Source organism: Euprymna scolopes, chromosome 16 (assembly GCF_053919585.1).
Source record: "Euprymna scolopes isolate OS-2025 chromosome 16, ASM5391958v1, whole genome shotgun sequence".
Lineage (NCBI taxonomy): Eukaryota > Metazoa > Mollusca > Cephalopoda > Sepiida > Sepiolidae > Euprymna > Euprymna scolopes.
Window position 1 is genome coordinate 56,247,140 of NC_136497.1, and position 17,589 is coordinate 56,264,728.

Below are 17,589 nucleotides of genomic sequence, written 5' to 3' on the forward strand. Positions count from 1 at the left end.
CCACCATAACAGCAAAGGAAAAAAAAAATGCAAGAATAGAAAATAATCACACAGTCATCTTAGGACAATACATAATTCGCAATCAGTACAGACCAATTCAGTTTATCTTCCATTCTTTCTCATAAAAAAAAATAAATTAAAAAAAAATCTTTCACTTGAATCATTTCTTTCTCTCGTTTTCTGTACAAAGAAAAACAGGGGTTCGGGTTAGGGGAAAGCCAATGAAACAAGAAAATTTGTGCGACAAGAAATTGGCTTTTAGTTTTTGGTTTTGTTAGGCGTGCATGGTTCTAACCTCATCAGCTAATGAGAAAAAAAATAAACAATAAACAAACAAAAAAAAAAACAGATTGGGATTTTGTGATCCAAAAGTTTTTGATTTATATGTAGGGAAGTGGGGGGATGGGTCTTTATGGTTTTCCCTTGAATTATTGTTTTTGTAAATGATGTGGGGGGGGGGGGAGAGTGTACAGTGGAGAGGGAAGAGGACTAAAAAGAAGGGGGAGGGGTAAATGGAAGAGAGAGAGAGAGAGAGAGAGAGGGAGGACAGCAGTGTAAAGTGTCTATGTACAGAGAACACAACCATTTTGCCACTCCGTTAGTGTTTTTTTTTTGTTTTTTGTTTATATGAATAACTGAATCAGGACCAAGAAAACTGGGCACAAATTCATACAAACGAAGGGGGCAGGGGTGGGGGATAGGGAATGTTTTTAAAAAATCTGTCTTTTTAGAAAGAAAATAAACAAAAAAAACATTTGCATTAAGAGATGCAAATGTAAGTAGAATAAGCAATGGGGGGGAGGGGATTTTTTTTTAATTTCTTTGTTTATTTTTCCTTATTCATTGCAAATGTTTCTGTCTTATTTTGGCCACAAGGATGCATCAACCGGAATAGGTTAAAGTCAGGAAAAAAAAAAAAAAAAAATGGTGAAGATCAGATGAGAAAGAAAAATAAAAAAAAATCATCTAGGAATAATCCGTGAAATCTTCATGGAACACTCTTCCCTCCGTTCGGTCGTAGCCAGCCTTTTCATCGGCCATTGTCTTTAATCCTTCCATTACTCTGTTGTGGAGACGTTTCATGTGTCGTAAACGTTCCAGCCAGTTAGATGCAAAAGGATCTTCAGGTATATTATGCTGGCGCCATAACACCATTGCTGCCAACTAGAGAAAGAAAGAAAAAAATAAGTCTAAAATTATATTTTGTCAATAATGTTGAGATGATATGATGAAAGTGGACGTACACATGAACATATAGATTCACGGTATGAATACGTATGATGGGAGGTAAGAAACTAGTACGAAAGTGAAAAAAATATATATAGTGACTGTTACTACTGCTTCTTTCAAAAATTCAGTTTTTAAACTGTTGGTTATTGCTGTTGCTTCAAATACTCAATATCACCTAAAAAATATTTTAATGCTCAGAAAATGTAATATCTCTTTAATAGTGTGCATGTGTGAGAAAGTGAGAGATTAAGCTTGAGGCAGTAATAGCAGTAGTTTTATCTTTTTCTTATCGATTAGTTTCGTTTCAGTGATTTAAAGTAGTGATTAGGAATTAAATTGCAAGGCAAAAGTGAGCGAATGAAGCTAGTTAGCTGTAAATATCTTTACTCAAAGGTATTCTAAGAGCATTCAACTCCGGTTTTTGGTTTCTACATTTGTTGAAACCTTGTCATACTTGGTAAATATAGATATCCAATATACAGCGTTTTTTGTTTACTGACCTTCTAAATTCAAACTAAAAACATTTAAATAAATTAATAAATAATTTAGTTGTTGCATAAATCAATTGCTCAATGTTTAAAAATGAGAGATTTCATGTGAAATTACTCCAAAACAGAAAATGATATTTTTTACCAAGCACGACAAGGTTTCTAATGGAGAAGCCAAAAATTGGAGTTAAATGCTCTTAGAATACCTTTGTGAATTTAGAATTAGTTGCATCTGATTTTCTGATGACACAATACATGTAAATTCCAGTTTTTTAATGTTTTCTAACACTGTTGCATGCACCGGGCAAGACCAATTCACCTTGCTTACGGGCTAAAGGTTAGGTGAGGTGATTGACACAAGGTTTAAGAAAGACCAAATGGTGGAGATCAGAATAAATGTTTTTATTGCTGATATGATAGAAAAAAAAAGTAATTTCTCAGCAAAGTAAAGTTTACATTGGCAGCAAAGAGTCTAGCTTACATTCATGAAGATATCCGCAGTAGACCACGTGTTTTATGTTAAATAACAGACCCCAACCCCCATTATAGGTGGTAATTATCTTGAAAGATGGAAAGACCACAGGCATAGTGATAATAAAGTTTCCTTGGAGCAAAGAAGGGGTTTGAGAAAGAAAAAGAAAAATTAAAAAGAGAATTAAAGAGAGATATGGTTTAAGAGAGAAAAAGAAAGAAAAGAGATTGGGAAGAGGAAAGAAAAGAGAAGAGAAAGACAATAGAAGGGAAGGGATAATCTCAAACGTTAGAGGAGGAAATGCTTATTTCAAAGAGATGGTGATCAGAATTGGGGTTTTATCAAAAAAAAAAAAAACAAATTCCGTTTGGCAAACAGAAAGGATTTGCTTGCTGGGCATTGAAGAATTCAGGGCTAGATAACCTTCCCAAAAGAGCTAAGTTGATTCTTCCTCTGACTGAGAAGCTGTCTGAACGAACCTAAGTTGAAGATATCCTGCATCTTGAAACTGTTAATAACCCAAAGAATTTAATTCTTCTTTGCACAAAGTGTACTCTGAAATATCTTACAAATAATTATTCTTATTGAATTACTTTGATTTGAAAACCCAGTTATTTACAGCATTGAAATCACAACCAGCCATTCATCAAAACATCTACGAGTAAAACTCAAACCACAGCATCTGACAATGAATAACCAGTCAGCATACTAAAGGTATTGCCGCACAGAATGAGGGTTATGCGCATTTTGTGCGCTCTGAGCATCAGAGAGGTAGTTTCAGTGATAAGTAAGTGTCTGGTTACATTTTGAAGGGCCCACCACTAGACGAAAATAAAAATGTAGCCACGAGGTCTTGGAGTTAGCCACTGTGTTTAGGGATTGGAGACTGTCTTGTTATACTAATTGGTCCCGTTAAGCAGGATTGAAAAAACAAACCCCCCTGCTGGGGTACGTGTGCATGGGCCGACCCGGGGAACTGTGGTGGTACACTTTTCTACATCGAATGAATATTTAAATCCAAACCTGCAAGTCCAAGAATTGCACCTACAACATTTTCTTTTAGAAAACTAATATTTAATGACTATCAGTTTATTTTTCTGATTTTCAAAGAGTATGATTAGCCCACTGATGACAAACAAAAGAAATTAAACAATTCTGGTACTCCTTAGTAGTAATAGCAAGCCCCACTCATCCCCATGGTTCACTGCAGATTGTGCAGCTGCCATTGCACAAAGACAGCATGCATTCCGCTGGTTTGCACGTCATAAGTCAAATACAAATAGGCAAAAATTCGTAGATGCTAGAAATCATTGTAAGAGAGAAATAATGACAGCCAAAAGAAAGCATGCTGAAATAATCAGGAAACGCATTGAATCGCAAAAGATAGAAACTCATGATTTCTAGAAAATCTATAATAGTGTAGTGAATAAAGGGCAATCAGTAATTCCCTCACTGAGCAACAACCAGAAGATTGCCTGAACGGCAATGGAGAAGGCAGAACTGCTTGCCCTGCGATTCGCCTCCAACTCCACCTTAGAACCAACAAACAACTCCCTCCCAAATTTCCCTATGCGGTCTGAAGCCACATTAGATGATGTAAAAATCACTCCTTCTCATGTCCACAATATCAAACAAAACTTATGACACCTCAATGGCGTGTGGGCCTGATCTCATCCCTGCTATACTAATTAAGAAATGTTCAGCCGAGCTAGCCCCCATACTTTCCAAGCTCTACAATAAATGCCTTGCTGAATCTTGCTTCCCTAATAGCTGGAAGATGGTCTCTGTGGTATCAGCGTACAAAAGTTCTGGTGAAAGAACAGACCCTCTTAATTATTGCCCCATTAGTCTCCTCCCACTCTTCACTAAAATCTTTGAGAAAAAAGCACGAGTTCACCACCTCGCAAAAGCAAATCTTCTCTGATAAACAGTATGATTCAGGCAATGTCGTTCTCCTGCAGATATTTTAACATCATCTCTGAACGCATTTACCATGTACTGGATAAGGCGGGTGAAGCCAGGGTTGTAACCCTTGATATATCCAAGGCCCTTGATAAAGTCTGGCATAAAGGGCTGCTAATGAAAATTAAATCGTACGGTATAACTGGACGTATACTAAATATAATTAGATCTTTCTTAGACAATAGAAGCATACAGGTTGTCATTGATGGACATACATCTAAGCAGCATAACATTAATGTGGGAGTGCCTCAGGGATCGATCCTTGGACCATTATTATTCCTGATATTCATAAACGACCTCCTTGATAATATTGTGTCCGAGATGAGTTATTTGCTGATGATACAACACTCTATAATATGCATGAGGGAAGAACAGATGTACATAAATCTAAGACAATGGCAGAATCACTAAAAAAAATAAGAATAAAAATAAAATAAACAAAGAGACACTATGTAATGTTTTTTTTTTCATTTTCTATTTACTGTCATATTTTTTTAAAACTTTCAATCAATCATGTGTTAGATGATATCCAAGTTTTTGTAATATTTTATGGTTAATATCTCCTTTTCAAAGCATCTCCATATAAGGTTTTTTTGTGAATTTAAAAAAAAAACATATGATTAAGATAAAAAAAAAAAAAACAATCAGTAAGTAAAAATAAAAGCTACTTTGTGTCTTTATGTTTGTTACTTCGATTTTCACAGAGTAAAATTCACTCTCTTCTCATACGCTTACAGCCTTCTAAACATATACAAGTAAACAATGCTATGTTAAATTGCAATGACCAAGTTTTTATTCATTTTTTTTTTTTCTTACCAAAATTTAAAACAACAGACTTAAGAAATCCAAGATGATATTGTGAGATCTGATTTTCATTAGATCGGATATCTTTCTTTTTTTTTTTTGGAGGAGAGGAAGGTCTCTGAATATCACTCATTAGTAAGTGTTTTCAAGTATTTGATTTTCCGTCTTTCTCATCTTAAGTATCCTTCTTTTTACTTCATCCCCTTGTGACAATTTTTAAAGATATCTGTTCTTCTCTAATAAGCTGTTTGATGGCATAAAGACTATTTTCCATCATGACAACAAAACACGTGTAAGATAATAATGGAAAAATATAGGCATCCACCTACATGAGTAAAAAATTATGATTGCGGATTGATTTTGTTCTTTTGGTCATTAGAATGTAACTTACTAGTATATATATATATATATATATATATATAATCTCTCTCACAAATACATACATAGATACATACATTATATATGTGTCTATATAATTATAAAACTGTGGACCTCACTTGCTTTCTTGCACCTTATCTTTGATGATCAGGCGATTCTCTCTTTTAAAAAAGTTAATTCCAATATCGAAGGCAAAGTACAAAATTGTAGAATCCAATGTCCAGAAGTAAAAGTTTAGAGATTATAAATTTCATTTGTTTTGGTATTAGGTAGTCTATAGAAAATATATATATGGTAAAATCCAACCGGAATATGTAAATTTGCCAATTTCCAGTTGGATTTTGCCATATATATATATATATATATATATATATATATATATATATATATATATATATATATATATATAGTGTGTGGAATATAAAACTAATCTTCATCACTATTCCGGGGACACCATTTGAATCATGCATCTCTGAATACTTTTCATGATTTATCCAATTCTTGTGTTAGATCACCTTAAACAAATTATATCCTTATCTGTTTTGTTTTATTTTAATATTTTCTAACTCTAATTTTTTTCAATATTTTAGCTAAATTGAACGATTTGTGTTTATTCATAATGATCATTTTGTCAAATACATTTCCTTTGAAGATATGAGCCATGCATTGAAAATCCATGGATTAAGGAAATAACAAAATTTTTTTGTATTCCTTGTTTGAAATTTTTTTATCTAAAAATTCTATATTTTTACTTCACAGAATTTAACTATAAATCTTATGTATATATTACATATATAATATATGTGTGAGAGTGCGTGTATGTGTACAGATTTTATGAAAAAATATGCTTTGGCAATTATTTTTCACGCTTTGTGTATACTAGTCTTTTTTTTTTCATAAATTAAAAGCTATATTTGTTAACAGAGCACATATAAATAAACAATAATTTTGCTATATTCCAAAGTCCCAAGTTTTATTTATTTTATCAATCATTTTTTTCCAAAATAAAAAAAAAAAATCTTTGTATTTTTTACAGATCTATTTCATTTATGGGGAACAATCAATGTCTCCCACAAATAAATACACTTTGAGTTCTTAAGGTTTTAAATATTAAGAATCAAATGATTTATTCATCGACAAAACAAACTAAGAAAAAATGCTTGTTGTAAAGAGAATCTGAAAAAAAAAAAAAAAAAAAAGATGAATATATAATGTTAGCAAAACAGTCCACAGGATTTACTTACATTAGAGTGGATAGCCATCAGTCGAACAAGAGAAGCAATCTTTTTATCAGAGATGATCTTCGCCTCCTGACCCAATGCTTCTGCTATATCTGAATAATAAAAAATATGGATTAGCTTGTTTGCAACATTTTTGACAAGACATCCCATAAAAACACTTTCTGCAGAGACATCCCATAAAACACTTTTTGTATATGACATATGATTGGTTTGTAAATTAGCTTGTTTGCAACATTTTTGACAAGACATCCCATAAAAACACTTTCTGCAGGGACATCCCATAAAAACACTTTCTGCAGAGACATCCTATAAAACACTTTTTGTATATGACATATGATTGGTTTGTAGATTAGCTTGTTTTCTCGGCGCATATTCTGTAAACTATAATTTCTATTTAACTTTGTGTATTTAAAACTTAAAGCTTCCATGAGCAGAGTTTCTTTCCAAGGACTGTCTGTCCTGGAATGAAATAACACCGGGTTGTTTCTCAGCTGACTACGGCATGATTGTTTTCAAATCCAATGCTAAGAAATTCTTATTTAGCCGTCATGTTAGTAAGCAATTTCAGCCAAGATTCAACCGGGATTAGCAATCCTCAAGATGTTTGTTTCATCATACATTTTAACACAAATCATTAGCCTTTATCCTGGAGTGGCTTTCTGGCCTTGATGAACATAACTCCTTAGTAAAAAAAAAAAAAAAAAAATAATAGATATACAGCATCTGGGTCAAAGTGCAATTAGAAGCAATAATGACTAAGGGTAGCTGCATTCTTTCCAAAGATCCTCAAATCGCAGTTTCACAACTGGATGCAATTTGGGGATCATACCTGTGATGTTTGGAGAAAGAGGTTGGTTGTTTTTGTTTTACGACATATCAACCTTTTTCAGGTTATTTAATGCCGAATATAGTTATTTTGAGGAACGATTTTTAATGGAGTGTATTTGTTTTTTAAGTTGGATTCTATTTAACCCATAGTTGGGACCCTAACAGGTACTACCACTCCGGGTCAGAGTGGACCTGAGAGCAATGGTAATAAAAGGGTGGCTCCACACTCCAAGGCCCGCAAGGTGGGGCCTCACCATCGGATATAGTTTTAGGTCATATCCAGGACTGGAGAAAGAGGGGAGGCTTTAGTAGTTGATAGTGTTACAAAATAGGATAGGCATTAAAAAAAATAAAACAACAAAAATTATAACCCTGTTCGTGAATCAACTCATGTTGTGTGCAATTTCAGTCGCAAAGGAGACCAAGGAGGAAATAACTTCAACTTGCTTGTTCTTTGTAGTAACATTTATTTCCTCATGGTTACAGCCATGATGTCACTCATGTAATCTAGAACATTCTTCATGCTTTGTACGTGATTGCGAACGTTATCTCATCTCTCCTTTTTATAGTCCTCTCCTGTCCACCAAGGACATTACTTCACATTCATTTACATCTGCGCAATGTTACAAAAGTAGAAAGGGTCAAGAAAGACTTGGGGTTGGGGTAAAGAGAAACGCCTTGTCCAATTAAGTCTAGTACCATACTCATGTCAAATTTTATTTAAATCATAAATAGAATCCCGATGACAGGTATTACTATTCTGGGCCAAAAAGTAATGGTAACTAAAAAGTAACACTCCATAAAGTTCTTAAATTGAAGCCTCATCACCGATTACACTTCAATGTCAAACCTGTTGAATTAATTAATAACCTTTGTTGAATTAATTACGAAGTAAATAGAGAAAAACGTACCTTTCTTCCTTAAATAATTTCATAGTGGAAGATATATTGATGATGACAAACAAATTAATTAACGTAATATCTTCTCACCATTTTTTTTTTTTTTTTACACACAGACAGACAAGTCTGTTTATTCACTTGTTTACAACACGGCATAATCACATTGACACACCCGTTCTCGCTGGATCACCGAAGTTAAGCAACGTTGAGCCTGGTCAGTACTAAATGGGTGACCATTTGGGACTTCCAGGTGCTGTATGTGCTCTCCGCTTATCTCAGCATTGTTTCCAGTCGTCCTAGTCTTCTCCTTGCCACTGAACCCAAACAGTGTCGATTCAGAAGAGGTGTGGTTAGAGATCGCGCAACCCTTGTCTCATAATTACACGCACAACTGCCCCTACAGGGGTACCCTTTGTCTTTCGAGACTGAACAGAGGCATCGATCGATCAACAACACGAAAGTGTGATGACATGTCGCATATGCGCCTTTATAAGTACACAGTTAAAAAAGAGATAACTCAGTCACCCAATCCTAAAAACATACTTCATCTCTTAACCGACCAAGGGAGGCAACTCCAGTTTACCTAAGACCTTATATCACATAAACATCAAAGGAAGACATCTCTTCAAGCATTAAGAACCCAGCAACATTAAAAAATTTCCCATAATATCCAGGACTAATTTTTAGTGGTATGGGAAATATTTCTTTAATATGACCTATACAGAGAGTATTCTCTTGATCTTCCTTTCTATAGAAGTCACTTGTTCTCAAAGATAACACAGGCAATTCTAATGAGCTGCTTCAGAATAATCTTTGTTATCTCTTACAGAGTTTGTATTCTCAATGCGGAAATCTGTAACACACTCTGGGAACATATGATTGGTTTGGTGGCTCTGTTTTACAACATATCAACCCTTTTCAGGTTATTTAATGCAGAATGTCGTCATTTCGATAAAAAGTTATGTTTGAAGTTATTTATATCTTCAAATATTTGGCTTTTGGTTTGGTTATTTGGTAGAGGAAAATTATTTTTGGTTTAGCAGAACATGATCAAGTTTTGCAAAGGGAAAAAAAAACAATGATATCAACGTTTGATGCATTTTAGGTCAGGAAGGCAATATCTTCAGAGCCTGATCTGGTAGCACTAGATTGGAAAACATGAGTCGTTACAAATATTTGCTGAGCACAGCAAAGAAGAGGAAGTTGGGAGATTATGACATAAAATCTCCAAGTAACAATGACTTATGACATAGCTGGGAAAAACTTAGGTTAGAGACAACCGATATGTTCATTAAAACACCTGGCTTTATACGTTTCTGAACTAGTATTAGTATCTAGAAAAGAAAGCACATAATTTAGTAATTCATTTTAAGCAAATTCAATCAACTAAGATTTTTTTATGTGGAGTATTTAAAAAAAAATTTTAAGAGAAAAAAAAAAACAAACACAAACATAAAATAGAATGTAAACTTAAAGAAATCTTACCAGCTGTGATGACTTCTTCTTTGACGTTAGCTGAAAAAAAAAGAAGAAAAAAAAGTGTTTTAATAATACTATTAACATTAAAAGTGTACACATGCACACTTTTTATGGAGAAGTCATTTTTAATGCCAATAAAAAGATACTCATTACATTAGCACATGTATAAGTGGGAGTGGACGGTGGACAAGGAAGGAAAGTGTCCTCTCTTAAACGCTTTTTTAAATGAATACCTTAATATCTTAACTTAGTAGAGATTAAACCACCATTTAACATTTTTTATTAGTGAAGTTTTTAAAAAAATTTTAATTTTATTTTAAAAAAAGCAAATTTTCATATAAAAAATTGTTCAATTCTGTTTGCTATGTAAGTTTAAAGTACCGTATTTCACCATCAGACTTTATATTTTTTTAAGGATTTCTTAACTACTCTCTAAACTTTTTGTTATTCAATTTGTATATAAAAAAAAATCAGATTATATATTTAAAACCATATTTTAAAATCAAGAAAAAAAAGTTCTTTCCTTCTATTCAATATGTGAACAGGCTTCTGTAAAAGCAGGTCAAATATTTTGTAGGAGTAAATAAAAAAAAATTATAAAATCTTCATTTTATTATTTTCCATTTTTATTTTTGCAACTTAATTTACACAAAACATTGAGTTTGTCTAAATACAATATTTGGCATATGTTTACAAATCTATTTTTCATTTAATACAGATTTAAAGCATCGCATTTACTAGAAAATACATGTCATCATCATCTTTGATTTAATGTCAGTTTAACAGTTTTTAGATATTGACTTTCAAATTTATCTCTTGCTAGGTTTAATTCCTTTTTCTTCTTCATTCATATCATTCCTTTGGTCTTTTTCTACCCCCCCCTCCTGAAATGAATCTGCTACATCAACTGTTCTACATCTATTAACCCAAGAACTCTTGTCCATTCTTTCAGTGTGATAATACCAACAAAATCTCCTGTTTTGCACACATCTCTCTATACTGTCTAAATTTAATCTTCCTCTGAAGTCATAAGATCTAAGACTGTCTTTTGTATTACACAGCCATCATATAATTATCATCATTTACAAAGATTTTTTTTTTTTAATATACGGAAACATTAAATCAAATCTTCTAAATATTAATTTACTTGTCTGTATGTCCAGTGTCACAAAAAAAAACCCAAAAAACAAAAGAACATCATTATTGTAAGCATTAACAAGAAACTAATTACCTCTTTATAGTCGCTCTTTATCAGTTAAAAATAATTAAAACCACATCCTCTCAAAAAATTTTCAAAAAAAGAAAAAAAACAAAAACACGGCTGTCTATTTATAGTTTCAAATTGGCTATTTTGTTTCATAATTTAATAAAAAAGTCATGTTGACTAAGTTTTTTTTTAATTTAAAAAAGTGTGCAGGTGAATCGATATCTGTTCCTTTATATAATTTATATAAAAAAATTATCCAGAAAAAAACAAAACAATGTGTTGTATTGAATTTTAAATGAAAAATAAATCAAAATATTTTTAAGATCAATTCTTTTTAGCTTTAAAAGGTTAAAAAAAATAATTTTCTAAAAACTTATTTTAAATTTATGATTATTTGTTTTATTTTATTTTTTATTCATAATGTGTTTTAAAAATTTTCAACTACTGTGGAATTTCCACAGGTTCTGCTAGTATTATATTCTTGTTAATAATAAAAATCTAGAGCTTGATATCAAAGAAGAGCGGACGGTTCCAATGATACGTCACAAGTAACTTACCTTTCTTACTTTCCTTTGTTACAATTGTTACCGCATTGGTTTCACAGTCAAGAGGTTCAATGACAATATTCACAAAATTAAGTTCACTCTAGATTAAACAAAAATACAAATAATTAGACGAGTTTAAGTGTGAAGTTTTAGTAAAGATAAATTAGAAATAATACTTATTAAAAAAGAAGAGATATACATCAGTGATGGGGCTAGTCCAATATTTTTCGATTTCAATGCAATAAGCAATTCTATTCTAAATTTCTGATTTTGGTTCTTTTTAAATTTCTACATATAGAGTTGTTTTTTTGGGGTGAGGGTCAGATTATTGTAAAACCCCATCCAATATGTGCATATAATTTCACAAATATAAAAATACACTTGTAGGAGTGATATATAAATTTTAATTTTACTGGTAGTTTCAAATCAATAAATATTTATCATTTCATCATTAATACAAGCCATGGAAAATTAAGTTCTAAATATAAACAAACAAATAAAAACAATTAAAAGAATCGTTTTTGGCATCGGAAAATAGCAACAATATTTTTCTGATTCTGATATTCCAAAAAGTTCTGATTTTTTTCATTCCTAATTCCGATTAATTGTCCCAACACTAATTCCATTATATATATATATATATATATATATATATATATATATATATATATATATGTATGTATAGAGAGAGAGAATACAAAAGCAGATTCCAGTGACTATATCTTTATTTTCCAGTTTAGAGATTTATTTTTTTTTTTTATTATTACAGGCATATGACTTAATGAATCTTAAGTAAATAAAATTATAACATTGTTACGTATATTCCAAGAATTCAATATAAACCACAATTTAGTGTACGGTCATTTCAGAGACAATATGGATGTTTATGGATTCAAGTCTCTTCATTCATGAGCACAGAATTAAAACACCAACTTCAAAGTTGATTATATATACATACACACACACACACACATATATATATATATACACACACACACACACATTTATTGAGTGATTAGATATACTTTACCTTTGACTTCAGGGACATTTTTTAAACTGCTAAAACACAGTGAAATGCTCATCAATGTTAAACGATAAAAAAAAAAAAAAAATGAAAACTGCCATAACTTGGTAAAGGTATCCTTGAGTTTTATGGGTTCCATACAAAATCAGGTTATTTAATTTTATTATTTATATTTTAATTTAGATTTGTTTTCTGGTTATACCCACACATGTGGTTTGGTCTTAGTGCTGTGTTGTTTAACAAAAAACATGGTTAAAAGTAGGCAACTCTGGCTAAACAGGTTCACTGATATGGTGTGTGTGTGTGTAAAAACTATACTAACTAAACACGATCATACACGGTGTCAGGTTTCTTCTATTCATTTAACACTACTTCTCTCTTGTTCAGCGATCAGCTGTTTTCTGATGTTACAAAACTCACTCTCCAGTTCACAAGATTCAGCTGAAAATTCAATTCTGTGCAATTTTGTCTAATCACTCGTTTCAAAGTTTTCTTTGACTGGCCAATCTTCCTGCAATTCAAGATATTCATGTTTCTACAACAGTCAATTCATCGTTGGGAAAACCTCCATGTTGGACAAGTGTAGTGCTTTCAGCAAATCCTCTGATCTGACTTGTTGGGTTTACAAGTTCATGCACAAAATCTTGCATCTGTCATTGCACTGCAGATGAGTAAGAGACGGCTGAGTGAGGGCCCATCATATATCACAATGCCATATATCACAACACTCTTGACACAGCTGCTATACAACTTACCCTGAATGCAGGACAATTTACAAAATTTCTCCAAACTTCCTTCACTGTTGTGGTTGTACTAATTTTACATTCACAACCTGCACTCAGCATATTAGCTAGATAGCAGAAAAGTCCAGGATATTGTCATCGAGTACGATCTCTTTATGGGAAGGATCATCAATAGGATGTGCCTGTTCCATGTATCTTCTACATTTGAAGTTGGTGTCTGGGGCTAACTTATCCTTCAGGTCACTGCACTTTTTTGTGGACTCAAAGTTTATTTCCCCTTTTTTTTTTCTTTTTTTTTTAAATTTAAAACCGCTTTCTCCATATCAAAATTAATTAAACTTATATAAGGTGATTTAACTTCATCAAAATTATCAAATTATATTAATTAAACTTAACTAAAAGCAGTTAAAAGATAGATTGTCTGGCTATGCCAGACCGAGGAAAACTACTTTATAAAAAAACCATGAATACAATGTGGGTTACTGCAGAAATTCGTGCAAAAGTGGATTTAATAAGTCTGATTTAAAAAACTCAAGTCTAAAACTCACATTAATATTTGTCTTATTTAGAAAATTTTTAAAAATGACAGAAAAACAAATTACATCTGAGATTGGTATATTTACTGATGATGTAATGCTCTATTCAAAACACGAGAGCAAATCGAACACACACACACACACAAAACATATGGTTGATTGGGCTCCCTCTACCGGACTAGTAAATTTCTCACACCTGTCATTTTCTTATATTACTATAACGCAATCATTTGCCTGTGCATAGAGTATTGTTAGTGCACCAACCACTTGAACAAGGTACAAATGAGTTTCTAACTTAATAGATCATGCACAGTCTGCCAAGATCCACCCCATCACCATAATCTTGTATGTCTGTGCTTGTTTTACAAGTACTTCCATAGAATGGTCTCCTATGAACTTAATGCACTTGTATCTCTTCAACATACAGACTCTCAAACTCCACTCTTTCACTGTAGAAGTCAATATACACTGGCAACTTTTCTACTCTAATAGGTTTATTCCTCAGATTGCTTGCCTGAGGAATCCCCCCTTCCTTCTCTCAGTTTATCTAACTCTACAAACATGCAGAAATTTAAATGTAATGTGAACAAACATCTTACTGCTGCACAACTTCTCACTTATGATACCCAAAAAAATCTGGCCCCTAATCACAGTAGCCCCTTATGTCTCGGTTGTGAGAAATAGCCTTGCATAACTAGATAGCTAGGGCTTGGCATGTTAGAAAAAAAAACGTAAAAGAATGATTACCACTTAACTGGATTCCTTTCAAAGATATTAGGCCAATTGTTGCCAAATTAGTGGGTCTAAAATGGCAGCGTAGCTTGGTAGAATAAGGTTTCCACAATTATTGATTGAACTGGAGTAATGAGTTCATGATTTAATAAATGGAAATTCAAATGATTCAAGATAAAAGTTCTGGCTGTGTTAGTTTTATACCATTCAAATGCAGAGAAGCAAATTATATCATTGGAGGTAAAAGTACCATAAAGAATTTGAGAAAATATGAATGAGTTTTTATCGTATGGGTGTCTGAAGAGCAAGTGGTTCTGTAATACAAAAATGGTGGGCAGTATCAAATTTATTGTTGACTGTCCAACGTTTCAGTGAAAACTGATGAAATACAAAATCTGGTTCCTTATCACAGTAGACCTTTATGTCTCAGCGGTTAAATTTACCACCTCAATTAACCTTCAAACAATGAAGAGTGATAGTAAGGGAGGTTAGAAGAGTGAAAAGCGGGAAGGATAAGAGTGAGTTACATTTCATAGTACAATTTCTGACACAGTGGCTATGCAATATGTTGCAATATGTCTTGTTTAAAATAAATAAAAAATCAAAAAGGGGAAAAATGAAAAAAAGAGAAAATGAAAAAAAAAAAACGAAAATGGAAGATAAAAAAAATGGAAAATGGAAAAAAAAAATAGAAAAAAAAGAAAATGGAAAAAAAAAAAAGAAAATGGAAAAAAAAAAAAGAAAATGGAAAAAAAAAAAGAAAATGGAAAAAAAAAAAGAAAATGGAAAAAAAAAAAGAAAATGGAAAAAAAAAAAGAAAATGGAAAAAAAAAAAAGAAAATGGAAAAAAAAAAAGAAAATGGTTACATACCCTGAGAGTGGTAATCTGGTACTCCTCACCGCTGTCGTTGTACACAATATTTACATAATCATTACCAATATGGCGTTTTTTATTATTTCGTAGTTTATCATTTTTCATATTTGGCATCAGAGTTGCTACGTGAAAGATGACTGCAATGAATAGAGACATAAATCAAAGAATGAAAAAAAAAAAAAAAATCCAGGCATGTTTAATTAATAAAATTGTGAATTTAACCAACAAAAAATGGTTGTTAATTAGGTAAAGATTTTATGTAACAAAGTCATTTTCTTCATCCAAAGTCAAGAAAAATTTTAACATTATCTATATTTTTATAAAGTAATAGGGTTCGTGTGTTTCTGTCTGTGTGTACAGCTCTCCATCATCAACGAAATATAAAGGAGGTAAGAGGGTAGATCTCTCCTGGTAGAGAAACATTAGAACCCATTTTAGGATGTTTCTGTTATAGGAGACATAAGAATCTATGCCTAATTTTTTTATATACTAGTCTACAAACCACCCCCATATCGAATGACTTATGCTCATTTGCATATCACATTATATTAAATCTCTTTAACTAATTACCTCGACCTTATTACATATTGGAAATATTCTAATCATTTCAACTGTACTATTTACAAAATCTATTTAACATTTAATTATTTAATATATTTTCATTTAATTTTATATTCGATTTATTTCACTTTACGTATATTATCAAAACAATTCATTGGCGAGGAAAGCTTTATGTTTTGGGATTGTATTGAAAATGTAATGGAAATTTCAATTTTGTTCCGTTTTAATCTTTTATATTTTACTTGCCAATATAATTGAAAGAATACAATTCAACTATCGTAATTTTATATAAATAAACAAAAACAAATATTTTAAAATAAAACTTTATTAAAAAAGAAATAATTTTATTTTTAAATGAAAAAAATCAATTTAGTAAAATAATTGTATTAAACACCCCCAGCCTTGTCAGCAAACCTGTAAACCTATAAAAGTTAACATTTCGAATGTAAACAGTGATTTTTCGATTTTGTTAGCGCTTGCCGCAATTAAACACAATTAAAACGGAACTAACTTTATTTCCATTCTATTTTTTAAACAACCCCCAAAACATAACGCTCTCTTCCAGTTATAGCCAATTTTTTTTTAATTAAATAAAACAGGTCAAAATAAACAGATAAGCGCATTTTCTTTTACATTTTTCTTACAACCATTGTCATTTAACCAACTGCAGGATATCGTTACTTTTGTGGGGTTGTTTGGAAAATGGCACGGAGATTATAATTTCGTTCCAATTTAATCTTTCTGGTCGAGCCTATTTCGAAAGCCTGTCTTATCATAGATTTGAACTACAAATAATTTATTACATTTTGATTATTACTATCTTAAGACTTAAAGCTTATATTTATTTCATTTTTCTATTTATATATTGAATTAGTTATTTCCAGTCTTATTTAAACTTAGCGCTTTCTTTAAACCGGATGAACCTTTTATAAAAATATGAGTTTAACGTAAAGAACACGAACAAGGTTTTATTCAACTGAATTTCTTCCAGTTTACTAACAAAATATATAAATTTAAAAGAGATATAATTAATAAAATAAAAAGGTTATGTAATTTAAAAGAAATACACGTACTCACAAAAGCAGAACTTTTTTTACACATTTTTTTCTTTAAAACCATAACAATGAGACTAACAATTACCTAGATCTTAGTAATTATTTGTTTTAATAGAACTGTTTTAATTGTACTGTTTACTTAGTTAACCTAAGTTGGTATTACATTTATTTTACATTTACTTTTTTTTTTTAATTATTACTTTTAGACTGTGACGTTTACACCCGGAAGTAATGAGTCACACGTAGGTCGCTTTTATTCATTCCTTTTGGTCAAGATCAAAGTGTAGTATCTGTTCTTCAGATGCTGCACTTCATTTTCTTGTTCTCTTTTGGTGGAGGAGAAATCCTTCACGACTGAGACAATTTTTATTTTTGTACCTTTTCTCCACGTTAAAAAACGACCCTGGTGTCTAACTCTGTCCCGTGGGGAGGCATAGTAAATAGGTACAATATAATTCTACTCTTCTCCCTTCATAATGACCCCGCTAATTAATTCCCTAATAGTAGCCCCCTGCTTCAAAGTGGCACTGT

The 17,589-nt window shown here is 31.7% G+C and overlaps 1 protein-coding gene across 3 annotated transcripts in view; it reads right to left on the reverse strand.

The window, feature by feature from the left end:
• Nucleotides 1-806: 806 nt before the first annotated feature.
• LOC145295975 (tuberin-like) overlaps nt 807-17,589 on the reverse strand; it is a 182,850-nt gene continuing 166,067 nt past the window's right edge. For all 3 annotated transcript variants that reach the window (XM_080141909.1, XM_080141908.1, XM_080141907.1), the window contains exons 34-38: nt 15,440-15,579; nt 11,546-11,633; nt 9,788-9,817; nt 6,579-6,667; nt 807-1,164 (exon numbers count right to left, since the gene is read on the reverse strand). In XM_080141909.1, coding sequence (XP_079998035.1) covers nt 967-1,164; nt 6,579-6,667; nt 9,788-9,817; nt 11,546-11,633; nt 15,440-15,579 — 545 coding nt within the window. In that variant the 3' untranslated portion in view covers nt 807-966. The remainder of the gene's footprint in view (nt 1,165-6,578; nt 6,668-9,787; nt 9,818-11,545; nt 11,634-15,439; nt 15,580-17,589) is intronic.